At 34.3% G+C, this 27,712-nt stretch overlaps 1 protein-coding gene across 12 annotated transcripts in view; it reads right to left on the bottom strand.

Annotated features, from left to right (window-relative positions):
* The window catches only part of YAP1 (Yes1 associated transcriptional regulator), a 143,406-nt gene that overhangs the window by 50,966 nt on the left and 64,728 nt on the right, over positions 1-27,712 (bottom strand). For all 12 annotated transcript variants that reach the window (XM_031961059.1, XM_031961063.1, XM_031961065.1 and 9 more), the window contains exon 3: positions 25,103-25,218. In XM_031961059.1, coding sequence (XP_031816919.1) covers positions 25,103-25,218 — 116 coding nt within the window. The remainder of the gene's footprint in view (positions 1-25,102; positions 25,219-27,712) is intronic.

Genomic DNA, 27,712 nt, shown 5'->3' with positions numbered 1-27,712 from the left:
AATACCAGTCTTGCAATAAGAGAGGATCAAGGTGTGAATCTTGCCTTTACAATCTACCTTACATAAAGAATGAGATTATAAATAAATTAGAGGAACAGAGGATAGTTTACCTCTCAGACTTGTGGAGGAGAAGGAATTTGTGACCAAAGATGAACTAGAGATCATTATTGATCACAAAATAGAAAATTTTGATTATATCAAATTAAAAAGCCTTTGTACAAACAAAACTAATGCAAACAAGACTAGAAGGGAAGCAACAAACTAGGAAAACATTTTCACAGTTAAAGGTTCTGATAAAGGCCTCATTTCCAAAATATATAGAGAATTGACTCTAATTTATAAGAAACCAAGCTATTCTCCAATTGATAAATGGTCAAAGGATATGAACAATTTTCAGATGATGAAATTGAAACTATTACCACTCATATGAAAGTGTTCCAAATCATTATTGACGAGAGAAATGCAAATTAAGACAACTCTGAGATACCACTACACACCTGTCAGATTGGCTAAGATGACAGGAAAAAAAAAATGATGAATGTTGGAGGGGATGCATTGTTGGTAGAGTTGTGAACGAATCCAACCATTCTGGAGAGCAATCTGGAGTTATGACCAAAAAGTTATTAAACTATACATACCCTTTGATCCAGCAGTGCTACTACTGGGCTTATACCCCAAGGAGATACTAAAGAAGGGAAAGGGACCTGTATGTGCCAAAATGGTTGTGGCAGCCCTGTTTGTAGTGGCCAGAAACTGGAAAATGAATGGATGCCCATCAATTGGAGAATGGTTGGGTAAATTGTGGTATGTGCATGTTGTGGAACATTATTGTTCTGTAAGAAATGACCCGCAGGATGAATACAGAGAGGGTTGGAGAGACTTACATGAACTGATGCTAAGAGAAATGAGCAGAACCAGAAGATCATTATATACTTCAACAATGATACTGTATGAAGATGTATTCTGATGGAAGTGGATTTCTTCGACAAAGAGAAGATCTAAATCAGTTTCAATTGACCAATGATGGACAGAAGCAGCTGCACCCAAAGAAAGAACACTGGGAAATGAGTGTAAACTGCTTGCATTTTTGTTTTTCTTCCCGGCTTATTTTTACCTTCTAAATCCAATTCTTCCTGTGCAACAAGAGAACTGTTCGGTTCTGCACACATATATTGTATCTAGGAAATACTGTGACATATTTAACATGTATGAGAGACTGCTTGCCATCTAGGGGAGGGGGTAAAGGGAGGGAGGGGAAAAGTCAGAACAGAAGTGAGTGCAAGGGATAATGTAAAAAATTACTCATGCATATCTACTGTCGATAAAAAGTTATAATTATAAGAAAAAAAATCTACCTTATATGTGATTCTTGGCAAGGCTCAACCTCTAAGTATTTATTTTATGCAAGATGGGAATCAAAACAAAGCAGTCCCTTATCTTCCAGGGGCTTACATTTTACTAGGTCCCCATCTTTTTCTAGGGATAATATTGTCATGACCCACCTTAAATAGCTGTCATTTTTGTAAAATGGGGATATCGCTCAGGGTAGTTGTGAGGCCAAATGAGAAAATACACAGTGCCCGAAAACTCTTATTGTGTTTTTAAGCTATTAAAGTTTAAAACTCTAAGAAATGAAATGCCTTCCAAATTTAAAAATGCTAAATAAATAGTAATTGTTTGGCTATATAAGTCAAATTGTGTATGTAACAATACTAAGCATCCCACAGTACCACTAAAAGGAATCATCCAGTCTTTTCCAAAAGATTTTTAGGGAAGGAGAACAAACTAAATTCCTAGACATCCCATTTCACTTTGGGACAGAACCTACATCTACTTGCCACTCTCTAACTTTCACCCCTTATTCTTGCTTATGTTGAATTTAATTCAACAGACATTAAGTTCTCAGTATAAAGGTGTACTAGGGAAATACATCACTTGAACAGATATGTATAATTTAAGGAGAAAAAACACAAGTAGCAAGAGAGATCAGGAAAAGGCTTTCTGTAAAAATTGGCACCTGAGGAGAACACTAAAGGGAAGTATTCTAAATAGTGAACATGAAGGACTTTTCTTTGTCATATCCAATCCAAGTCTTCTGTGTTTTGGATATCTTTTCAATAGCTTCCCTCTGGACTGTGCTTCAGAACCAGGGTTCAGAACCCTGGGCTCTAATAGGTAAAATTTTTGCCTTATCTTGCCTGGAATCAAACCTCCATATCACTTCCAAATGATGCTGCTGTATATTCTTTAACCCTCAACCTCATTCCACTTTCCCCAGCTCCCATTTAGTGTTGTCTTCTAGAGAATATAAGCTTTTTGCGGGGAAGAACTGTTTTCCGCGCCCCCCCCCCCCCCCCCCCCCCCCCCCGTTTCCCAGAATTGATACAGTATGTATGTACAGTAAATATTTAATAAATAACTTTTCAATCATTTGATGATTTATTCAAGGCACAGTGAACAGTGCAAGTGATAGAAAGCCAAGTTTGAGGAAAACCAGGTAGGCAAATTGGGCTAGAACTGAAAATATGTGAAAGGGAATAATGTCAATTAAATCTGGAAGGTAAGTTGGAGTCAATCTGTGAAGGACTTTAGAGGACAAATTTAGGTTTTTGTAAGGTTTTTAAGAAAGGGAATGATATGGTCAAATGCCAGCACTTGGCCTAGAACCTGACATACAATGGATGTTTTGTTTTGCTGAGGCAATTGAGGTTAAGTGACTTGCTCAGGGTCATACAGCTAGATAGTGTTAAGTGTCTGAGGCCAGATTTGAACCCAGGTCCTCCTGACTTCAGGGCTGGTGCTCCATCCACTGTGCCACTTAGCTGCCTCGACATAGTGGGTGTTTTTTTAAAAAAAAATTAGGTGACTGTGCTTAAGGATAATTATTTTAGCTTTGTGTGGAGGATGGACTGATTGAATAAGGAAGAATGTGGAAGCAAGAAATCCTTCTAGGAGGTCAATATGATAGTTTAGGCAAAAGTGATGAGAGCCTGATGGAGGAAAGAATTATCAGTGGTTGGAAACCAAATAGATATAAAGGAGCAGAAAGAAGGAAGTGTTATGTCCAATGTCGTGAATCCAGGTGTCTGGAAGGATGATAATATACTTACCAAAAATAGTGAAGTGGAGTGGGGATATTTGTAGGAGCAAAGATAGGAGTTTTTCACATATTGCATTTGAGATCTTTTTAGTCCTTTTTCTTTTTTTAAAAAACATGTTATGGTCTAGAGGGCTCTCACCATCCTAATTACCTCTCATCTAATTATTCTTCATCCATAGAAAATTCTGCCTCCTTAAATATGGTATTGAATAGAATAGCTAACACACATGAGGAAATAAGGATTCAACAATATAAATGTGTTAATACTGTTCAAAACATCTGTCAAAGTCTAATAAAATGAAATTTAATACAGATAAATGCAAAATTCTGTACCTGTTTTTAAAAAAACAAACACAACTTCCTAAGAAAAGAATGGAAGCATAGGCAGATAGTAATAACTCCTGTGAAAAAGATGTGAAAATTATATTAAATGACAGACTCAATATTTAGCTTGGTATGGGCACCCTCCCCTTCTCCACACTCTATCCTCTCAAAAAACTCCTAATGCAATTCTAAGCTTTACTGAGAAGCAAAAGGTTCTATTTGAGGAAAGTAAGAACCTTGTTGTACTCTCATGTTCTTTTTATTTATTTATTTTAATTATAGCTTTTTATTTACAAGTTATATGCATGGGTAATTTTACAGCATTGACAATTGCCAAACCTTTTGTTCCAATTTTTCCCCTCCTTCCTCCCATCCCTTCCCCCAGATGGTAGGTTGACCAATATATGTTAAAGTATATGTTAAATACAATATATGTATATATGTCCTAACAGTTATTTGCTGTTCAAAAAGAGTTGGACTTTGAAATAGTGTACTATTAGCCTGTGAAGGAAATCAAAAATGCAGGCGGACAAAAATAGAGGGATTGGGAATTCTATGTAGTGATTCATAGTCATCTCCCAGAGTTCTTTCCCTGGGTGTAGCTGGTTCAGTTCATTACAGCTCTATTGGAATTGATTTGGTTCATCTCATTGTTGAAGATGGCCAGGTCCATCAGAATTGGTCATCGTATAGTATTGTTGTTGAAGTATATAATGATCTCCGGGTCCTGCTCATTTCACTCAACATCAGTTCATGTAAGTCTCTCCAGGTCTTGAAAAGAAGATTCTTATAGTGGATAGAAGATCAGATAGGATAAACTCCAAATCTCCTTAAAAGTTTAAGGTACAATGACTCTATATAAAGTCATAGCTGAATGTGGTGATACATTCCTATATCCTGTACTTCTGGGAAGGTCTTGGGCTGGTGGATGGCTTGAGTTCAGCTCAGAGTTACAGAAGGACTAAAGCCAATTAGTTAATCACACTAAGTCCCAACACCAATGCTGAGAGATCCTGGGAATGGAAACCACTAGTCTGCCTAAAGAGGAAACAGGACTGATTGGGAAAAGGTTAAAGCTTCAGTGTTGATCAGTATAGAAACTGGATCTGTGAATGACCACTGCATTCCAGCCTGAGCAAAACCCTCCCCCATACTTATCTACCTTTCTACCCATCAACCACCTATTTACCTACTTAAATAAATAAGAAACCCTTTGGCATAAAATGGATTTACAATTCAGATAGAAATATTAGGACTTAGAACTGGAAGGCACCCTGGATTATCATCAAGTCCAACTCCCATACTTTTCACGGGCCCAAAGAAAACTAACTAGGCCCAGGTATCACTAGTAAGTAGCTAAAATCAAGATATGAATATTCTTTAGAGAGAAAGATTCAAGTCAGAAAAGTAACTGCCACTCTGAACCTCTTTTAGGCCTCTAAAGGTTTTTAAAACATGGAATCTTCTCATGCTAAATTAATCTCAGACATTTTCTCTGATTATAATTCTCATATTTATAAACTAGATTTTTGTACAATAAAAGTTAACTCTAGTGTCAATTCTCAATCAAGTTAAAGTCCCAAGTAACCCTGTAAAAAATGTATACCATAAATGGTGAAATGAAATGTTATTAGTGACTGTAAAATTCTGTATCATACTTTCCCACCATAGCATCAACAAGACTCTCAAAGATTCTGAAATCAGAAACACATGGCAAAACATAAGAGGTAGCCTGGTTCAGTGAGGGAGAAAAAAATATTGGTTTTGGAGTCAAGGGGACTTGTGTTCAAATTCCAGCTGACATTTTCTATCGTGTAGCCTTAGGCAAGGACCATGTAAACTCTCTGGGCTTTCTTCTGTAAAATAATGAAAGATAGATTCTCGATGACTTCCAGTGTACTTTTCATCTCTAAATCTAAATCTCATGCTCCCATGAACCAAGGAACAATAGCAAAAATCCAGTGAGCAGAAAGATTTACTGTAGTTGAAATATGGCTCAAATGTATTTTGGTTTTAGCTCTTGATGAATTTTTATCACTTTTCTGCTCCTAGATATATTTTGGTACTAGATGTCATGTGGACAGCTAGTGGAGAAAGTCCTGGGTCAGGAAGACTCATCTTCTCAAGTTCATATCTGGTCTCAGACACTTATTGTCTATGTGACCTAGGGCAAGTCACTTAGCTCAGTTTGCCTCAGTCTCCTCATCTGTAAAATAAGCTGGAGAAGGAAATGGCAAATTGCTCCAGTATATTTGCCAAGAAAACCCCAAATGGAATCATAAAAAAATCAGACATAAATGAACAACAAGATTTCTTTTCTGAGCACATTCTCTGGCTGTCCCCCATACTTGCAATGTTGTACCTCCTCATGTCCACCTCAACTTCCCTGGCTAAAGTTTGATGTTCTCCATAATCTTCATGCAATCCCTCTGACACTATCTTCAATTGTACAGTTATTTATATGATGTCTCCTCCACTATACTGTGAGCACCTTAAGAATGGGCTGGTTTTTCTGGCCTATCTTTGTTATCTCTAGTACTTAACATAGAGTCTGGAATATAATAGACATGAAATAAATACTAAATGACTGATGAATTTATTTGATAATGTGTGACATAAAATAGTATCAATAGATAATGAAAAAAAGGAAAAAATGTAAAAATTACATTGCGGTACTACTGAAAAAATTCTGAATTTAGAGTCAAAAGACCTAAGTTTGAATTTCAGCTCTTCTATGTGACTTTAGGCAAACTGTTTAATTTTTCTGGACTTCAGTTTCTTTATTTGTAAAATAAAAGATTGGCCTTTTGTTGTTCAATTGTTTCAGTCATGTCTGACTCTGTGACCTTATTTGGAGTTTTCTTGATTTGCCATTTCCTTTTCCAGCTCATTTTATAGATGAAGAAACTGAGGCAAACCGGGCTAAGTGGCTTGTGCAGGGGGTCAAGTGTCTGAAGCCAAATTAGGACTCATGTCTTTCTGACTCCAGACTTCATACTCCATCCACTATGCTGTACAGCTTCCTAAGATGATCTCTAAAGTCCTTACCAACTCTAAACCTATTGAACATCTATATAATGAACTCAGATGAAGAACAAGTCAGATCTTAGGTAACAAGAAATATAACTATAACTTATATGTGATTTTTACATTATTAAATGGGAAATGACAATTATTCATTTACTGTTGGTTAGATTTTTTTGAGAACAAACCTAATTAAGCACAAAGAACTTTCTTAAATGACAATCTGAGTCAGCTATTTGAATATGGGTAGTATAATATGGGAACTTCAAGATGTTAGAAATTAAAATAAGTTGATTTTAGAAAGTCATTTGCATACAATGAGCAACATCTTCTTAAGTAAAACTTTAAAACTGATCTTGCCTCCATATGTCTTTAATAAAATCTTTTAATTTCAGTAAAGTAGGGAATGGGATGGGGAAATGATACCACTTTAGGTTAAAAAAGAAATAAAAAAAAATAATCATTCTCCAGAGGTTCTTGTTTATATTTTGAACATGATTTCAGAGACCCACAGCTACTGATGTCACAGGATTTAGACTCACAGCACTATCCTTATATGGTAGTTTATGAATATCATTTTATAAGAATTAACATCTTGATCCTTCACACAAATATTTCTCCCATGAGTCATAAAATGATTGTAGCAAGACAGTAACCAGAAGAATTTGGAAATCACTAAGGAAAATGAAAATTAAACTTTAACTAGTATCATTTCTATAAATCACTTACTTATTATTCAGTCACTATAACTTTCAAGACCAAGTCAGAAGAACTGAAACAATTTCTATACCCTTTATATGCCTCCAGTGATGTAAGCTGTTACAAAGCACAAAAGACTGACTTAACTTCTCTGAAATAAGCAAGTACTCAGCAGAGCATGAACAGAGGCATAAACTCTGTGATGTGTTTTGAGTTTTAGGTCTATTAAAATATGTTGCGGGGCTGGAAAATCACAGGATCACAGATTGGAAATTAGATGGGAATCATTTCCTACTTCTCTTCTCAAGAGATCACTTCTACTCTCTCACTTTACTGATTATGAAACTCAGACCCAGAGAAATATAGGGACCTGCCTAAGATCAGAGGTAGTAAGTAAGCAACAGATCCAGGATTGGAACCCATATTTTCAATCTCCAATTCAATTCTTTTTACCATCTTGTATCTTGTATAAATGTTGATTACAGACTCCTTTTTTCTAAGGTCTTAGGCTATAAAAGGGAAAAGAGGAGGTAACAGAGTTAAATATTTTTTTAAAAATGGAGAAAAGCTGGGTATAATTATAAGCAGCAGGGAAAGAGTCAGTGGAGAAGAAAAGATTAAAGATTATAAGAAAAGTGGATTGGGGGGGAGAGGAGCATTGACACAGGTTTGCCAGAGACTGCTAATTACTGAAAATTCTAAATCGATTACAGGCTGAGGAGGGACATCAATAGCTGAGTAGCAGTAGCAACAGCGTCAACCTCCCTCATCCCCAATTAGGATTAAAGAAACTGAACTAGGAAAAAAAAAATGGTGCCACAGTAGCAGGAGGTATTAAGAGAAAGAAATAGGTTTGAGTTAAGGTCAAGAAGAAGGCTCAGGAAGGCCAGCACCTACAACTGGCATTTATGTAGGGGCAGAAGGCTCAAGTTAAAGCTGCCAGTTTTTGTATTCAGCATCTTCAAGAATTAATGAAAATTTCCAAAAAAGGTAGCTATAATTGTGTCCAGAAGGAAGGGATAAAAAAAATTCAAATAACACTAGATAAATGAATTGAGTTTATCATGATAGGATAATCATATCACTAGAATCAATGCATGATTGGAACACGGAAATAGTAAATTTTTAGTTATACCAAAGGAACTCCGGTTTTGGTTCTACATGCGATCTCAGACCAGACAAGGCCAACGGACTCATATCTTTCTATACTCCAAGGCTTTTTCCAGGTTTTTATGGGGTGACCTGGAGACTAGGTCATGCTCCCTGCTCTAGGGTACCACCCTCTCCCTAAACAACTTCTTTAGTGGGCACACAAGGATAGATCTTGTATCCTTTCCAGACTCTCTGGGGCTTTACCTTTGCTTATTTCTGCCATTTGTGAGGTGGGTTTCATGGAACCTCACAAGAGACAAAATCAGCATCTTTCATGAGGTTGAGGAAGGATCTTGAACAATTGTGAATTAGTCTCCCTCAACAGACCTCAGTGATTTTAATCCTAGATGCTGATGGACAAACCTTTTCCCCTATCCTAAACTTGTTTCCTTATTCTCTCCATCCATCTTTTCTTCCCAGTGTCTCACTGCAAATCTACCCATCGTTTTTTCTTGTGGAAAGTCTGCTCCATAATGAACAAATTTCTTTTCATCCAACATGTTTTCCTGTTTCATTCCTTCCATATTCTGGCAGTCACTGAGATCCAGTTCCCTTCTGATGAGACTATCCCTGGATGTTTTTCAGCACTGGCTGCAATTTCATTGATACCCTGAATTAACTGGTTGGGGTACAGAAGATGAAACTGTCACTTCTAGACAATAACCATCATCACTCAGCAACATCTCCTTTTGAGATTTATACTATACACATTTATCATTCAATCCAAATCCTGGTGACAATTATTTGCTGATGCCTGCTATTTCCCTTTCTCTCTCAATGAGTTTAGTAGCCGACTATCTTTCCCACCCCAACTCCTGCCTTTCAACAAATAGGTTCATGCTTCCTCAAATACCTTAACTTCCTAGTTTCTCATTCTAGTATTATGTAGATCTTTTCTTCCATGCTAGCTCAACCTTAGCTGTACCACAGAAATGGAAAAAACCTTCATCTTGCCATCACCTATAAGTATTCTACTTTATATTAATGAACTCTGAAATTTCTTTATCTAACCGTAATTTTTAATCATTCCATATGGTCCTTACCTCTGTTTTTCATTCTCACTGCAATTTTCATTCCTCCATTTCTCATTGCTTTCCCAGATCATCACCTTTGCAACAGTCCCATTCTCTTCCCTTCTTTTTCTTGATCCTAAGGTGAATCAGTCAAACACCACACTATCTTCAACTATTAAGTTTCTTGCCTCTGATCTGGCCAATCACATCTGGACAAACTCCAAACCTGGAACAGTCTCACCATATACCCCCTCCTCCTCACAACTATTCTTAAGTTCATGATCAGGACTGGAGAAAATATGAAAACTGCTGATTAGATATATTATAAATTTGTTATATGATCTCAACTGGGTCCTCCCTGCAAGCAAGGTATTCAGTTTTCATCTCTCTAACTGATTTGTTATCCTACTTAATATAGTAACAGATATTCTAAACATTTTTATCCTTCCTCAAGCCTCTCATTACATCTTTTCTCCATCTTCTCAAAGGGGACTGCAATCAAAGAGGCCATTCCATGAAGGTTCCCTATTCTTCCAAATGACTCTCAGACACCTTCCTCATTATCTCTTCTTCAAATCCCCTCTTTGAAGAAGGTGACCAAGCTCTTTGAAATGAACCTTTTGATTTCATTTCATTCCATCCCATATTTTCCAGCAAACTGCCCTCATTAACATTACCCCACTCGCTAGTTTTCAATCTCTCCTCATCTATTGGTTCCTACAAAGAGATCCATGTCTTCCTCAACCTTTATTAAAAAATAAAAGCAATAAACAACCAAAAAAACCCCAAACCTGGTAAGTTAATTTTAGAAAAGTCTGAAAAAATTTACTCAAACTGATGCTGAATGAAGCAAGCAGAACCAAGAAAACACTGTATATAGCAACAGCAAGATTGTGCAATGATCAACAACTATGATTGACTTGGTTCTTCTCAGTAGTTCAGTGATCCCACAATCCTAACAAAGTTTGGGTAGAAAATGCCATCCTCATCCAGAGAGAACAATGGAGACTGAATTTAGACCAACACATAACATTTTCACCTTTTTCATTTTCATTTCTTCTCCTTTTGTTCTGCTTTTCTCTCCCTACATCTTACATATGGAAATATGTAAACAATGAATGTACATGTACAACAAAGTTTCCCATGTAACTGAGGAAAGCAGAAATAATTAAAAAAAAAAAAAAGTTTCTTTATCCAACCACAATCACTAATTATCACTTGATAATTCTCCCTTTCTCAGCACCCCTGAAGAAAAGTCCTCTTTAATGGTTGCTTCCACTTCTTCACCTCTGAGTCAATTCTAAAACTTCTTCAATTTGGCTCATCATTCAACTCAATCTTCTTGGTATACTCTATTAAATAAGTCTTAATAGCCAAATTGAAATGCCTTGTTTTTTCCTCAATGCTCATCTTTTTCTTTTTTTAAACCTTTTTGCATTTTTTGACTTTGGATCACTGTACCTTTCTGAATACTTTCCTTTCAGTTTCTGACATGTTTTTCTTCTGGTTCTACTTCTACCTTTCTGACTGCTCTTTTACAGGCTTCTTTACTGGATTCTCATCTCATTAATCACTGGTGTCCTGTATGGGGGGGGGGTCTTCTTTTTTCCTCCTATAATTATTCTCCTTATCCTATACATTGATAATAACATTAGCTTCAACTAGATTCATTTATCCAAGCAGATGATTCTCAGACCCATATATCTAGCCCCAAGGCTCACTCCTGAGCAATGGTTCCATATAAACTGCTTTTTGCATATCTTGAATTAGATAGATATCCTAAAAGCAATTCAAATTCAGTAATTCTAAAAAAGAGTTCATCTTTCTCCATAACTATACTTTTAGTAACTTAGTTACTAAAAGTTAGTTACTAATTACATAGTTACTTAGTTACTAGTTACATAGTAACTTTCCAATTATTATTGAGGTACTACCATCCTCTCAGTTGTACAGACTCAAAATACTTACTGTCAACCTATTCTACCCACTAGAACTTAATCAGTGCATAAATCTAGTTCTTTAAATCTTCACAACATCTTCTGTGTATGTCCTCTTCCAGGAATGTACTGGAGATTGTTTTAACCACCTGTAAAAATTGAGTATTAAATTTTCTTTCTTTCTTTCTTTTTTTTATTATAGCTTTTTATTTACAAGTTATATGCATGGGTAATTTTATAGCATTGACAATTGTCAAACCTTTTGTCCAATTTTTCCCCTCCTTCCCCCTCCCCCAGATAGCAGGTTGACCAATACATGCTAAATATGTGAAAGTATAAATTAAATACAAAATAAGTAGAGTATTAAAATTTCAAAGTGACTACCTGTACCCCAGAAATCAGTAATTTTACAAATCAGGGATTGATTTATTGTTTTGCTGATTATCTAGACTTAAGAAAGTATAATGTAGACTAATATTAAATATGTGTACATACATTCCCCCTCCCAGAGAACCCTACAGATAAACATTTGTTGGATTTTATCATATGCTTTTTCTGCATCTATTGAGATGATCACAAGTTTTTTGTTAATTTGGTTATTGATATAGTCGATTATGTTAATAGTTTTCCTAATATTAAACCAGCCCTCCATTCCTGGTATAAATCCTACTTGGTCATAGTGTATTATCCTGGGGATGATTTTCTGTAAACTTTTTGCTGATATTTTATTTAAGATTTTAGCATCAATATTCATTAGGGAAATTGGTCTATAATTTTCTTTCTGTTTTCAACCTACCTGGTTTAGGTATCAGTACCATGTCTGTGTCATAGAAGGGATTTGGTAGGACTCCTTTAATACCTATTTTTTCAAATAGTTTATATAGCATTGGAGTTAATTGTTCTTTAAATGTTTGGTAGAATTCACAGGTAAATCCATCTGGGTCTGGGGATTTTTTCTTAGGGAGTTGGTTAATAGCTTATTCTATTTCTTTTTCTAAGATGGGACTGTTTAACCAATTTACTTCTTCCTCTGTTAATCTGAGCAAGCTATATTTTTGAAGGTATTCTTCCATTTTATTTAAGTTATCGAATTTATTGGCATAAAGTTGAGCAAAGTAACTCCTAATTATTGCTCTAATTTCCTCTTTATTAGTGGCAAGTTCTTCCTTTTTCATTTTTAAGACTAACAATTTGATTTTCCTCTTTCCTTTTTAAAATCAGATTTACTAAGGGTTTATCTATTTTGTTGGTTTTTTCATAGAACCAACTCTTAGTTTTATTAATTAGTTTTTTTTACTTTCAATTTTATTGATCTCTCCTTTTATTTTTAGAATTTCAAGTTTAGTGTTTGTTAATTTGTTCCTTTTCTAGCATTTTTAGTTGCAAGCCCAATTCATTGACTTTCTCTATTTTATACAAGTAGGCCTCTAGAGAGAAATAATTTCCCCTTATTGCCTCTTTGGCTGCATCCCACACATTTTGGTATGACGTCTCATTATTGTCATTTTCTTGGGTGAAGTTATTAATTGTGTCTACTATTTGTTGTTTCACCCAATCATTCTTTAGAATGAGATTATTTAGTTTCCAATTATTTTTTGGTCTATTTCCTCCTGGCTTTTTATTGAATGTAATTTTCATTGCATCATGGTCTGAAAAGGATGAATTTACTATTTCTTCCTTACTGTATTTGAGTTTGAGGTTTTTATGTCCTAATATATAGTCAATTTTTGTATAGGTTCCATGAACTGCTGAGAAGAAAGTGTACTCCTTTCTGTCTCCATTTAGTTTTCTCCAGAGATCTATCATATCTAACATTTCTAGTATTCTATTTATCTCTTTGACTTCTTTCTTATTTATTTTGTGGTTTGATTTATCTAATTCTGAGAGTGCAAAGTTGAGATCTCCCACATTATAGTTTTGTATCTATTTCTTCTTGCAGCTCTCTTAATTTCTCTTTTAAGAATTTAGATGCTACACCACTTAGTGCATACATGTTTAATATTGATATTGCTTCATTATCTATGCTACCCTTTAGCAAGATACAGTGTCCTTCCTTATCTCTTTTAATTAGATCAATTTTTGCTTTTGCTTGATCTGAGATCAGGATGGCTAACCCTGATTTTTTGGCTTCACCTGAAGCATAGTAGATTCTGCTCCAACCTTTTACCTTTACTCTGCATGTATCTCCCTATTTCAGGTGTGTTTTCTGTAAACAACATATTATAGGATTCTGGCTTTTAATCCATTCTGCTAACCACTTCCTCTTAATGGGGGAGTTTATTCCATTCATATTTATGGTTAAAATGACCAATTCTGTATTACTTGGCATCTTGTTAACCTTTGCTTATGCTTTTCTCCTTTCCTTCCCCCTTCCCCAATATTAAACTTGTGAGCACCACTTGCTTCTCACAAACCTCCCTTTTTAGTATCCCTCCTCCCCACCTTAGAGTTTCCCCCCCATCTTACCCCTTTTTCTCACAGTTTCCGTATTCCCTTCTGCTTAGCTTACTCCTTCCCTTTTCATTTTTCCCTTCCCACTTTTCAGTGAGTTTGAAGAAGTTTCACCATAAATCGAATGTCTAATATTTTTTTCTCAGCCAATTCTGACAAGAGTATGATACACACTATGTTCATCCCCTCCATTCTTTCTCTCAGATATAATAGGTTTCCTTTGCTTCCATTGTAGTGAGATGTAGTACTCCCATTTTACCCTTTTCCGGGTACAATTTTCTTTCCACCTCTAGTTTCTAGAACAAATTATACATGTGTTCTTTATATATCTTTATAGCAGAAATATAGTTCCCAAGATTTCTTTTTACCTTTTTAGGTATCTCTTGAGTTCTATATTTGGAGATCAAACTTTTTGTTTAGTTCTAGTTTTTTCATCAAAAATATATGAAATTCACTTATTTCCTTGAATGTCCATCTTCTTCCCTGGGAAAAAAAATGCTCATTTTGGCTGGGTAAGTTATTTTTGGTTGCATACCGAGTTCTTTAGCTTTTCGGAATATCAGATTCCAGATCCCTCGATCCTTTAATGTGAACACTGCCAGATCCTGAGTAATTCTTATTGTGGCTCCTCTATATTTGAATTGATTTTTTATAGCAGCTTGTAATATTTTTTCCTTGGTTTGATAGTTCTGGAATTTAGTCTTACCTCCTGTGTTTACGGCTTCTCTGCTGGTCTACTGACTTGCTGCCAGGACAAAGTAGCCAACACTGTGGTAAAGTTCTTTCCCCAGAAACAGCTGAGGTCACACCTCACTCCCCCCTCAGATCTACTCAGTGTGAGCTGCCTGCCATACTCTCACTTCCTGCCCTCAGCCTGCACCTGATCTGATTGTCCCCCCCTGCCAGCAAAAATAGACCTTTTCTGAAGAATTTCAACAATGTCTTCTGTTGGTAATTATTTGTGTTTTTTTTTCCCCAGTCAAGCACTAATTCCTAGGCCTTGTCATGAAATAAATTCTGAGAGCAAAGATGGAGATTAAGTAGGTGTCTGTGTCCTCTCTACCATCTTGGCCGGAAGTCCCTTTTCCAACCCTATATTTGAAAAGCAGAACAATTTGCCTGCTTGTGAAGGAGGAACACCTTGATCTTCATTTTTGGGCTGCATTTTATTGTGTCAGTTTCCTTTGTCTCCATGTGTCTCTCTTCTTCCCTCCTTCCCCATAGAACTTCAGCATTTGCCAGCTAATACAGTAGTAGCCACAGGATTGGGTCCAAGTTAATATAGCTCTTTACTATTTATTTTTGTGATTGTACCCAAGCGTGATCAGTCTTATTCCACAGCAGTGATAGTAGGTGCAGCAGTTTCCCCTGATTTGTATTGACTTGCAAGATTGACAGGACATTTTTCTCAATCAAGGTATAACTTCAGCTTTTCCTTTCAGGGAAATATCCTAGGAATCTCATGCTGTTTTCACAAGAACTAACCCTCACCTTATACTTTAACATACTTAACGTGTATTGGTCAACCTGCCATCTAGGGGAGGGGATGGGGAGAAGAAGGGGAAAAAATTGCAACAAAAGGTTTTGCAATTGTTATTGATGAAAAATTACCCATACATGTATCTTGTAAATGAAAAGCTATTAAAAAAAAAAAAAAAAAAAAAAAAAAAAGAACTAACCCTCACCTAGCAGAAAAAAGTGGAAAGATTCTTCTTTCATATCTTATCTCTAATTCTAATAGTTCCACCTGGTTACTTCCTGTTTCTCTATTATTCCCTCCTCCAAATTTTAAAGTGCTATATAAATATGATATCATTAGATGTGGTGATATACACCTGAGTAAATCCTTCCTATTAGGGAGGTTCAGGCTGGTGGATCAATTGAGGTTAGGAGTAAACTGCAGAGGACCACACCTCAGGCAATGAGGGATCTCCAAGCTGCCTAAGGAGAAAAGAATCTCCAGGTCAAAAAACGGAGCAAATCAAAGCTCCAATGCTAATTAGTAATGGAAACAGGCTCATGAGTGGCTGTTGCATTTCTAGCCTAGGTTAGAAAGGAGACACCTTCTCTTTTACTATTATCATACCATTATCATTATTACATATATGAGGAATAAAGTTATTTTCCTTGCAATTTCAACTTTAAGAAATATCTTATTTTTCTGTAATTTGAATGATCTATGATCCCAACAATTAACTGGTAGACAACACAAATCATCCCATGTCTTCTTAACCTGCACAACTTTTCTCTACATTTTTTAAAATAAACTCCTCTTTTAGAGGGGATTTTCTATAACTCTTTTATTATGTCATTATTAGTGAGCTATGTCAATTTATCTATCAGTTGCCTCTTTGCTCTTGATACATGATAAATACACTTCCTTTTCCAGTTGCACATTTGTCTGATAATAACATCTTTTAACTTCAACATCTGTGCAACATCTCATAGGCATTATATTGTACCCTATACAGATTCATTATATATGTATTAATTAATTATAGCTGACAATTTTAGTTATTTCAGGACTATGCATTCCATGTTTTGAAAACTAGAAAAATGATATTAAAAAGATGGACTTTTGTTTCAGAAAGATGTTTGGAGTCCTTAAAAGCACTAGTGTAACTTAATGGGAATAGTCAATGTTGGAGGAATTGTGAAAGAAAGGGTATATACCATTGTTGGTGAAACCTTGTTTTACAAAATGGTTGGATCAGTTCAATTTGGAATTATATAAGAAAGTGACTAAAATGGGTATATTCTTCAACTCAGGGATCTCTCTGCTAGGTACTTATCTTGAGAATGTCAAAAAGAGAATCAAATATTCATACAAGCACTTTTTGTAGAAGCAAAAACCTGGCAATCAAGTAATATGACCATTGATTGCAGAATGGTTGAACAAATTCTGGTTTAGGAATGTAACTGAGAATTACATTCCACTGTAGACTATGAAGAACAAAAAGCATGGTAAGATTTATCCGAAATGATAGAAACTGAATTAAATAGAATCAGGAAACCACCATACATAATGACAACCACAACATCAAAGAAAAGAACAATAATCAAAACCGAAGGTGAACATGTAACTATAATAATCAAGTCCATCACTAAAAAGAAGAGAAAATAGACATCTTTCTCTTTATTGTGAACAGCTAGATGGTGCGATGGATTGGACCTAGAGTCAGGAAGACTTATATTTCTGAGTTAAAATCTGGACTCAGACACTTAACCCTATTTTGCCTCTGTTTCTTTATGTATAAAACAGATTAAAGAAGGAAATGTCAAACAACTCCAGTATTTTTGCCAAGAAAACTCTAACTGGGGTCATGAACAACTTTTTTGGGGGGGAAGTAGAAATGAGGGTCTATTGGTGTGGAACATTTCATATGCTGTCAAATTCAGCTGATGTGTCTTTTGCTTGTCTAAACTGACTTTGCCCTTCTCTTAAAAAATTCTTTATTATAGGGATGGCTCTCTGAGTAGAGAGGATATCACTGGAAAAGATGTTATAAAAACATATAGCAATAGTAATTAAAAGTACTGCCCAATTTCAAAAAAGGCAACCTAACCTGTTTTCCTCTTTTAGTTCTTGACCCAGTTTATTATCCATTTCTAGACATAAGTGATAGTACAACTTTTGGGGTTATCCATGCAGTGGAATATAATCAATAACAGATCTTCCATTTATTGTTTTTAAAAAATCTTTGTGGAAAGTTAAGGAGAAACCTTTTTGAGTGATTTCTTTATTTCATTTAGGCAAAGTTACAATGTTCTAGGATTTCACGTAATTAATACAAGTACACTTCTGAAGTACGTCCTCTATACAGAATCCTTCTTCCATTTGAACCTTGTTCTACACCATCCCCTACAATAGTGACAAACTTTGGTGTATAAGATCTTGTTTTATAATGAGATCATTAAGGCCAGTTTCAATGATCTTGTGATGAAGAGAGCCATCTACACTTAGAGAGAAGGCCATGGGAGCTGAGTGTGGATCACAACATAGCATTTTCATTCTTTTTGTTGTTGTTTGCTTTCTCGTTTTCCCCCCTTTTTGATCTGCTTTTTCTTGTACAGCAAGATTATTATTTATATTATATATTTGTAAGGGTCAATGTTGAAAAATTATCCATGCATGTTTTGAAAATAGAAAGCTTTAAAAATAAACAAAACAAGATTTTGTGTTTATGCCTCATTTGATGTGTAATAGAAGTTCTCTGTTTGAGATGTCTTATCTAAGAAATTTTTGATCGAAATATACTTGTGGAAAGTAGGTCTTTGGAACAGGGTCTTCAAAAAAGCAATTTGATCTACTTCACTGAAATAAAAAATTTTAAAAGTCACAAAAAATTAGCAATGAAGGGTCTTATATACATTGTGTCTTTCAGTCAATGGTATGATTCAATTTCAGAGTTGTTTTTGATGAAAGACTTTATTATTGCTGCATATAAAATTCATTAAATATTTTGCAGACATGGGAAAGTAAACATATGAATTGGTGATTATTGATATATTCTCTATCATTTTTTTCACCCAATTATATCAAAGTTTAGTCATTTGGTACTCTTTCTGTTTCACATATGGATTTCCTCTGTATATATTTGCTATATTGCAGATTATACATTCCTCTTCCCATTTTTCTTAAGGGTCAATTTTGTTTATGGAATACCTCAAGCACTATGTTAAGAGCACATATTTGGTGGCTCTACAGCCATTGATAGACAAACTTTTGACAGTAACTACAGATTTAAGGGTTTTTTAAATTTTTTAAATTTTTTTTATTTTTTCACTGCTTTTCAATTTCATCCCTAAATGCCCTCAGGAGATTATGATTAGTTAGGTCTCTCATCACACTTTTTGTGAATCTGTTTTTCCTTCTACTCTTTTTTGCGTATAAAACAGTGCTCAAGATCTTTTGCCATCTTCTACAATAGTTTAGAGATGAATTTATTCATCTCTCAATAACCTCTCATCCTTTCAGATCCACTTCATCTATTTATTACCTCATCTTGATTTTGGTGACATTTATCTACAAGTCTCCTAGTATCTTCTCATTGTCTTTGTCTCTTTTCCTTTATTCCAAACCTAATCCCAATGGTTCACTTCATCAGCATTTTAATTCAGAGAGTAGATATGTACAGGATAATTCCCAAAGAAAGACATTACTGAGTGATGTAGATAGGTGCAGAATTGGGAAATGGCAATGGAAAGCAAGAAGTATACAATGCCCCCACCTCAACCTATGAGCCAAAAAGAATGGGGGAAGGCACAATATGTACCGGAGAAGAGTGGCCAAGAGGCTTTTCGCATCTTATAGGGAGAACCAGAAGACTCTCTTGTAATTTCCACTGCTTTGGATCAAGACTGCTTCTCTCCTTAACACTCTATTACCACTACTTTCACTCTCTACCTCACCTGATTCAATGAGAGTAAATAAAAATCAATAAAGAAAGAGAAGCTGGAAAAAAGCCTCCAGGGATTTTCAGAATTATGTGGTGCCTGATGAATATTGAAGAATCAGCTAAACTAAAGAGAGCAAGAAATCTGATGAAAATCAGGAGAAGAAAATATCCTGTAACTTTAAGAAGAGAAATGGAGATGGGAATGGATTTTCCATTAGTCATGAGGTCCTGACCTTCGAACAGAAGCCAAATGAATTCTAGTCAATAATACTGTAGAGAGAATTTCTTATTCAGGTGTGACTGAAAATGCTTCATTATCTTTTTCTGAGACTAAGAAATGCCTTTTTAAAAATTAAATTAAAAAATTCAGTTGCCTTCTGGTGTTAGTTCAGAGTCACCTTTTGGCTCTAAAAACTCTAAACTACTCTAGTTATTAGTAGTTATTAGAGCTTCACTTGTAAGAGTTGCATATATAGAAGGTGCCGTTACTGGATTTTGTGACTTTATAACCAATGTAACTAAATCATCAAAAAAGTAAAATCGCAATCCTTACTGTTAAATGAAGTTTTTCAACTACTGTCATTAAATATTAAATTATCTACTTCATGTATTATCATATATAAGATACACCTCTATATTAATATAATAATTTTCAAGGTGGAAGATTCATTGATTTAATTATTTATTTAAAATTTTCTGTTGTTTTTTTTTCCCCACTAGGATCTTCTCCCTAACTCCTAACCTCCCAAACCCTTCCTCATATTGTGTTTCAATCTATTCAAATGTAATACTAGGTTTCAGTTAAGATTTCTAAAAAGCTGATTTCCTTCACAGGCTAATTGTACACTATTTCAAAGTCTGATTCTCTTTGTACAGCAAAATAACTGTATGGACATGTATACATATATTGTATTTAATTTATATTTTAACATATTTAACATATATTTGGTCAACCTGCCATCTGGGGGAGTGGGTGGGGGGAAGGAGGGGAAAAATTGGAACAAAAGGTTTGGCAATTGTCAATGCTGTAAAATTACCCATGCATATAATTTTAAAATAAAAAAGCTATTAAAAAAAAGAGAGAGATTCTAACAAGCTTATAGTGGAAAGGAATTGGAAATTGAATAGATGCCTCTCAGAGAATGATTGATTAAGTTATGATATATGAATGTAAAGGAATATTATTGTTCCATAAGAAATGATGAGCAGGCTGATTTCAAAAAAGCCTGGAAAGACTTACATAAACTGATGTTAAGTGAAATGAGCAGAACCAAGAGAACTTGATACACAGCAACAAAATTATGTGATGATCAACTGTGACAGACTTGGCTCTTTTCAACAATGAGCTGATTCAAGGTAATTCTAAAAGGCTTGTGATGAAAAGTGTCATATGCATCTAGAGAGAGAACTATGGAGACTAAATGTAGATCAAAGTATAGTATTTTCACCTTTTTTTTGGTTATCATTTGTTTGCTTGGGTTTTTTCCCCTCTCTCTCTAATGTTTTTCCCCCTTTCACCTGATTATTTTGGCACAACATGACAAATATGGAAATTGGTTCAGAAGAAATGCACATGTTTATTCCTTTTTGGATTGTTTGCTGTCTTGGAGAAGAGGGAGCAAGGGAGAAAAATTTGGAACAATGGTTTTGCAAAGGTGAACCACTGTGCCATGTAGCTGCCCTAATGCTTCAATAAGAATCTGTGACCTCATGGATATTAATATTGTCTCCAATGGCACATAAAATCACATGTCCAAACCTGTCTCTTATGTGAATTCTGTCTATGTAGCCTGAGCTCTGCTACCTGACAGTTTATAGTTTCAAGAGGGCTCCATCTGAAAACTGGAAATAGCAAATTTTCTCCATATCTTGTCAAATCCAGGTTTCTGTGATTACCAGAAGGAAGAAATGTAGCAATAGGTATCTAGAATAAAGGGGAAGTTTGCTAATAGAACGGAATGATAGAGGTTATAGGGGAAGCTGAAGTAGGGATGAGAATTGAGGCAATAGTAACAATGGAGAGATATTTTGTTTTGTTTCTCCACCCTGAGAATAGGGAAGCATACAGTAGGAATTTGTTAGCTGTGGGGACAAGGTATGGAGAAAATTGTAGATTCTGATTAGAATTCTAATTTGTGGGTACCTTTTGCAAACTGCTTCTCCCAGGTGGAGTGCCCTCAGTATATTGAAGAAGGGAAGAACCAGACAGTTAATTGTTAATGACTGGCAATAAAGTCTGATGCTAAAGGCAAGTTTTCTTCAACTGCTGTTTCCAAATTTCCAATCTTAATTTTCCAATATTAATTAACTCCCCTCAAAATGTCTCCATTGTTTGCCAGTTCTCTTACCATACACCTTCAAACACATAAGACAAGGAAGGTCATTTGGCATATTTGTCTAATTCCCTACTGCTACTTTCAGATTCCCTCTGCTGCCAACTCTGTGTATTTATACCATAATATCTTCATTTTTTTTTCCACTTATATTTCTTGTTCATAGTCCTATAACCATAACCTAATTAACTCCAGGACTATGACTCCCTTCCTTAAAAATCTTCAGTCACTTCCTAAATGCTTCTAGGATAAAATATAAACTCTTCTGCCTAGCATTTGAACACCTTCTCAATCTAGTTCATATTCCTCCAATCACATTCATATTTCTAGCTTTATCCACTCTAATGTTTTGGCCAAATTGGATAACTAATTGTTACCCAAATTTGATTTTCCATCTCCTACTCCTTTACGTACATTAGCTGTTCCCCAAGATAGGAAACTAATTCTTATTCATCAATATTTTCCAGAATCATCATTTTACTTAGTGGTTTAGCTCAGTACCACTTTCTCTGATCAGTTTTCCTGAACACTATCCTATCCCCAAAAGTTAAAACTGTTTTTACTCCCTTGAAATTTTCCTAGAACATTTTATCTATATTATCTTTTTTCCCATCATTTACTGCCCTGTATCATATTTATCTATGTATGTCATCTCTACCCTTTCATTACCCCTTCCCCAAGTAGACCTTCTGGGCTGATACAGTATTTTTAGGACTATATTTCAAGCCTCTACCTCTGTGCCTTGTATATAGTAGGTCCACCCCAAATGTCTATTGATTGAAAGAATGTTCAATTCCATAAAGTAGTATTATTCACAGAAGCAGTCCTTCTAGTTTGCTCATTTGAAGAAAGGCCTTAAACTTTTAAGTGGTAGTATCAATTAGAAGAAGCCAACATTAAGCCAGGTTCTTCTTTTAGTATTAGTAGTATTGATTACTTTTTGAAGACAGCATCAATTAAAAGAAGTCAAAATTAAGTCAAAAGTTTTTCTTTTATATCACTCAAGGAATTAAAAAACTTCCTCACTAGGTGGATTCATCACAGCATCATTCAGACTTACAGTGATGTTCAAGGGACAACTCTACTTGTTATCTCTGCCAACACAGAATACAATAAATTTAAAAATTTCCCTCAAAACATTCACTTGGAAGATTTCCAAATGCATCAATTATACAATGAACATAGCATTACATAAAAAGCATTTCAGTTTCACCAACACCACATGCTACACTTATATGTAGGAAAACAACCAGAAATGCTTTGTGATGGATATTTGCTTTTAAATACAAGTCCAATGTATCCATATACATTAGAATATTGTCAAATCCAAGGGAGAAGTGAAAATTGCTACAATAGGGAACACTTTAAATGCCAGGAAATTTTGGTTTCCATTACATGATACATTTATTTAGTGATACATCAATTCATATGTAATATAGCAAAGGCTTAAAACTTCCAACGGATAAGAGACACCTAGAAGTTTTAATTTTAAAACTTGAACCAGGACACCAAAAATTTCCCAGCTCTATACAGAAGTTACAGAAGTAGCAAGGACAATTCCAGCCTGACATATTAATTAAGCTTCTGGCTCTATAACTTACATTATTCCCAGTTACTTGTTACAGACAAAAAAAAAAAAAAAAAAAAAAAATGGAGTGCTACAGAAAACTGCAGTTCTACCACTGGTGAATGTGGGTGAGATGGTCACAAACCTCACAATGAGAGATAAGTGATCAGTAGTAAAAGAAAGAACAATTAGAATACCACCAGCATAGTCTTTAGATAAGACCAGAAGTCAAATAAGCCTAGGGAAAAAAACCAAGAGGGTGTCTTACCACCCAATATTCACCAACCCAAAGAAGCGTGTTTAAGTATATTTCCCTGCAACATGTTTTACAGTGAGAGGGAGAACACAATGTGGTGTAGAGTAGAGTAGAACAACAGTAGATAAAGTACAATGAATTTTGACTCAGAGGCCATGGGTTCAAATGCTAAGCTTGTATGCCCTTAAGTCATACCTTCTTCTCTGGGCCTGTTTCATTATATATAATATGAGGGGATCGTACTAGATGTTCATTGAGCTGTCTTTCAGTTTTAATCTGTGATTCTATGCTGCTAGGATGCTCTCTTTCTATGGTTACCTTTGATTAATTACACAGATTGCCTTTATATTAAAGGGTTAATTTATGTTAAATTAATTTCCAATATAGATGTAAGGACAGTCATAGGGATGTATTTTATTTGTTTTTGGTTAGTTGGCTTTCTGTTATATGGCAGTATTTTGCTTATTTGTTTTTGGTACCTCTCAGTAAGTCCTCTATATTGAAATCTTTCTATTAAATGAATTTTCTATTTTCAAAGTTAAAAAACTTAACTATAGGTTTCTCAAGTTCTTTACAATTTCCCCTCAAATTAAGGCTTTTTTAAAATAAAAAATTCAAATAGCATTAATTTTTACATAAATATGTCCAAGGCAACATTCAACAATATTTCTCTATAACATTTTAATACTACTGAAGATCTTTAGAGTTTTTTCCAGAAAATTTTAGAATACTAGATCTTATAATGAAAGGCTTTTACAAAAATAATAGCTAAACAGCTATATTTTTCAAAATACATGCAAAGATAGTTTTCAACATTCACTCTTGCAAAACCTTGTGTTCCAAATTTTTCTCTCTCCTTCCACTAGACAGAAAGCAATCCAATATAGACTAAACAGAGGCCATTCAATGAAAGATCATAATACATAACCTAGTTTAAAAGTAACAAAGGATCCCATATTTTGTTTTCCTTATAGAAATCTGAAAAAATTCTATGATATAGCCAAAAGTAACAACAACAATAACAAATCTATACAAAGAAACCAACCCATTTAGGCTTCTGCTTTTACAGGTCACAAATTATTTACAAAAGAAAAAGCACAAGAAATTCATTTATACATTCAGAAAACACCTGAGATAATGCTGGCTTTCCTCTGCATCCACAAAATAGTATTAGGAGAAGACTTAGATCATTACAAAGTTCTGCAGTTCTTAATTTAGTTACCAATTAATTCTGAGGTTTGGACCTGGGACATGCACAACAAACAAGTACCCCGAAGAAAGAAACATTTCTATTGCCCTCTAGTGATTCCTTAGAGTGGAATGAATTTTTGGATGGTCAAGAGAAACAATATACCTTTGCTTTCTATCCTAACCACTAAAGGAAGTGGGAAACAACTTTAGTTATAAAGTCTTGAACACAAAGAGAGAAAAAGAAACTGTAGACAAGGAAGCATGAACCAAGACTGAAGAGGATTTTGAGGTACCATTTAGTTTTGGAAGAATTTTGTTTTTTATTAGTTTTGTTTTTTTGAAGTAACCAAGCTAGTTTATGATAGCATGTTAACAATTAATAGAACTTAACTATAAAATAATGGCTTTAGAATTAGGAGCCCCCTTTGCCTATCACTGGATTCAAATTGTATGGGTGGCCCATTCTATAGTGAAAATGTTATCATTTAGTTAAATGTTTGAACCTTATAAGGATTTAAGGATTTCAAAATTGTTAAACATAAGAAAATATATGAAATAAATTTGTATCATCAACTCAAACGAAAACTATTGTTTTTTAAAAACAAGAAATTTGCAAAATGGTGATTAAGGCATTCTTTTAATCACACTTGACTTACCCGAGGCTGAATTCATTATGTTTTGTTGGACTGGTGGACTGGTGGGAGCTGTAACATTCATCTGGGAAAGCATTGCCTTCCTGGGGTCCTGCCATGTTGTCGTCTGATCGATGTGACTAAGACAAAACAAAGCACTGAGTTAGATAAGAATATTTCATGTTTTCACAACAATGATTTCTTTTCTCAAAAATAGGAAGGAAACATTGAATGAACAGATCCTATGCACTTTGCTCCTTCCCAATATTCCATCTGAATCATGTAAAGTACCCATGCAATAACTCTCCTACATAGGATTTGCATTAATTAATTAATTACTCTGCAAATTCTATTACTGAAAGGAAAGGACAATTATACTTGAAATTTCAGGTAAATGGAAATTATATGGTAACATAAAAGTTATAAACCCAGTATAATAGAGGAGTACTGTGTTATAGTGGTCAGAAGGCTGACTTTAGAATCAAGATAAAATCCTGCCTCTAATATATAGTATCTGTGGTCCTGGTAAAGGAATTTAAACTTGTGGAGTCCTAAAACACTCTCTCTTAAGATTATAAATCCCAAACGAGTTATAAATATGTATATTTAGAGGAAATTTCCATAAAGTATTCATTATACTGATAAAATCACAGGTTGAGAAAATAATAATTCAACTTAATTTTTTAAAAAAATACATATTTTAAAAAGAGGGTTAAGAATACTAAATTGCAAAATTTTAAGATTCACATGTAAGGAATACAACACTTCTAGCTACAAAAAAATTACCAATATAAAATTATATGCTTAAAAACCAATTAGAAGAATCAACAAAAAATAAATCTAATCTTAATGAAAAAGTAATTAAATCTAACAATTTAATCAATTGTTATTGAGATTCAGTAAGAAACTTTTATATATTAAAAGAAACTGACAACTTTATAAAACTATCTTCTTCAACAAATAAAAGTAAATAATATGATCATCATTCAATATATATGAAACATCATTGAAAAAGAAAAAGAAACAAAATTTAACTTAATGTTGATGTTCTTCTCTCGATTCACCTTTATGCATAGTGGGAAAAGAGCTAGGGGACTGTTATAGCAAAGAACTATAATCTAAGTGAGTTCTCATCATTTGGGGAATAGTTGAATGAATTATTATATGATAATAATGGAATATTATTGCTCTGGAAGAAATAGCAAAACACATGGTCTCAGAAATCTGAGAAGACTCATATATATCAATGAAGAGTAAAGTAAGAAGTATGAGAGCATATATGATAAAAATAATGTTAAGGAAAAGAACTTTGAAAAACTCTGAAAACTTGAACTCTAATCAATGCACAATCCAAGAATGGGGGGAGGGGGAAGATAGAAAAAACAAAAACGATTATTATGTCAGGTGAATGAAATTTTAAAAAATAAAAGATCTATATCCCAAAGACATGAAAAAAAGATAAGGGAAAAAAAAGAAGAGAAAGGATCCACTGGTGCAAAAATATTTATAGCAGCTCTTTTTATGGTAGCTAAGAAGTAAAAATCAAAGAGTTGCTTGTCAATGGGGGAATGACTAAACAAGCTGTAATCTATGATTGTGATGGAATATTATTGTGCTATAACAAAGAAAAGCTTGGAAAGATATGAAGTGATGCAAAGTGAAGTAAACAGAACCAGGAGAACATTATACACAGCAACAGCAATATTATTTGCAGAAAACTGTGAATGACAACCATTCTCAGTAATACAATACAATGATCTAAGACAATCCCTAAGGACTAATGAAGAAAGCATATTATCTGCTTCTAACAAAAGAACTGATACTGTTTGAATAAAGACTGAAGCTTATTTTCCACTTTTTTCTATTCCTTTTGTTTTTTGAGACTCCTTGTACAAAATGACTAATATAGAAATATTTTACATGACTGAACTTGTATAACCTGTATCTCATTGCTTATTGTGTAAGGGAGAGTAGTAAGAGGAGGACTAGAATTTGGAACTCAAAACTAAATAAAACTATAAAAAAAATTATTTAAAAATGTAATTGGGGGACATTAAGATACACACACACACACACAAACACAGAGGAATGTATAGGTACAGGAGAGAACAAATTAAATGTTAATTATTAAATTTATTATATTATATATTATAAAAATATTATAAATGTTAGATTTATTATAGCATTAAGAAAGCTATAAATAATTCAGTTTCATAGACTCTTTTCTTTGATTACTGAAATATTCATTTTAGTTTATGCCTGTTTACTTAATAATAAAATTTATAGTACTGAGTTTGGGGCCAGAAGGTTGCAAATCTTCTATTAACTATCAAGTCATTTATAATCTTTCTTGTTCTCAGTTTCCTCATCTCTAAAATATGGGAGCTAGATGAGGCAACCTCTGAGGTTCACTCAAAAACCATCTATAAACTATGATCCTTTGTGAACTTCTATGTTTTAAAGCAGGAATTGGCAACCTAAGAGCTAGATCTTAGAGCCAAATCGTACTACTTTTGTAGTTGTTACATTTTAAATGGATTTTACATTTAAAAAATACAATGAAACTTTATTTAAAATGAAAAAATCATTCTTAACTGAACTGACAAAAATAGATGGTAGACTGACATATGATCT

Source organism: Sarcophilus harrisii, chromosome 3 (assembly GCF_902635505.1).
Source record: "Sarcophilus harrisii chromosome 3, mSarHar1.11, whole genome shotgun sequence".
Taxonomy (NCBI): Eukaryota; Metazoa; Chordata; class Mammalia; order Dasyuromorphia; family Dasyuridae; genus Sarcophilus; species Sarcophilus harrisii.
Note: the sequence above shows the minus strand (reverse complement) of the source record. Positions and strands in the feature narration are given on the sequence as shown.